At 67.3% G+C, this 871-nt stretch overlaps 1 protein-coding gene across 1 annotated transcript; it reads left to right on the forward strand.

The window, feature by feature from the left end:
* Positions 1–310: 310 nt before the first annotated feature.
* Positions 311–863, forward strand: LOC113979624 (migration and invasion enhancer 1-like; the record flags this gene model as incomplete). The annotated part of the gene is made up of 2 exons (XM_027706958.1): positions 311–408; positions 707–863. Coding segments are annotated over 2 exons (255 nt in total), but the record flags the coding sequence as incomplete, so codon positions are not given.
* Between the last annotated feature and the right edge of the window lie 8 nt (positions 864–871).

Raw genomic sequence — 871 nt, forward strand, 5'->3', positions numbered from 1 at the left:
GCTGGGAGGGGGAATTTGGGCAGTTCGGGTTATAGGGGGCTTGGGGGCGGAGGGCGGGTTATAGGGGATTTGGGCTGAGGAGGGGGTTGTAGGGGAGCTTGGGGGCTAAGGAGGGGGATTGGGGGGCTGAGGAGGAGGATTTGGGGGGTTGAGGGGCTCTACAAGGTGAGAGAAGTGGGGGGCTGAGGAGGGGGTTATAGGGGGGTTTGAGGCTGAGGAAGGGGATTTGGGGGGGTTGGAGGGTGGAGCAGGGGGTTATAGGGAGGTTGTGCCTCGGACGCCCCCTCACTCACTCCCCTCCCACCCCCAGCGAGCCCTGTGGGTTCGAGCCCACGTACCAGGAGCTGGCGAGCGCCGTGCGGGAGGAGTACCCGGACATCGAGATCGAGTCCCGCCTGGGGGGCACCGGTGAGGCCCCACAGCGCCCTCGGGGGGCTCCTGGGGGGCACCGCAGTGGGGGGGCACACCTTCCCTTCAGGGGGGGTGTGGGGGGGGCTGAGGTGGGTTAAACCCCGCGATGAGTCTCGGGGGGTCGTGCTGTGGTTGCTGCCCCTCCCCGGGGTCGTTTTGGGTGCAGAGTTTGGGGTCTGGGGGTCTGCAGGAGGACCCGGGGGTGCCCTGGGTGCTGGTGGCGATGTGTGGGGCACGGTGTGGGGGTGTTTGGGGGGGGGCACAGCTCAGGGCTGGGCCCCCTGTGTGCCCTCAGGTGCCTTCGAGATCGAGATCAACGGGCAGCTCGTCTTCTCCAAGCTGGAGAACGGGGGGTTTCCCTACGAGAAGGATGTGAGTATTGCTCTGGGGGTCCCATCCTGGGGGTCCTGGGGTCGGCAAGGGTGGGCCAGGGGTGGTTTGGTTTGCACTGAGCCCCCCC

This window comes from Neopelma chrysocephalum, unplaced genomic scaffold, assembly GCF_003984885.1.
Source record: "Neopelma chrysocephalum unplaced genomic scaffold, ASM398488v2 Primary Assembly neopelma1_86118, whole genome shotgun sequence".
NCBI classification, from domain to species: domain Eukaryota; kingdom Metazoa; phylum Chordata; class Aves; order Passeriformes; family Pipridae; genus Neopelma; species Neopelma chrysocephalum.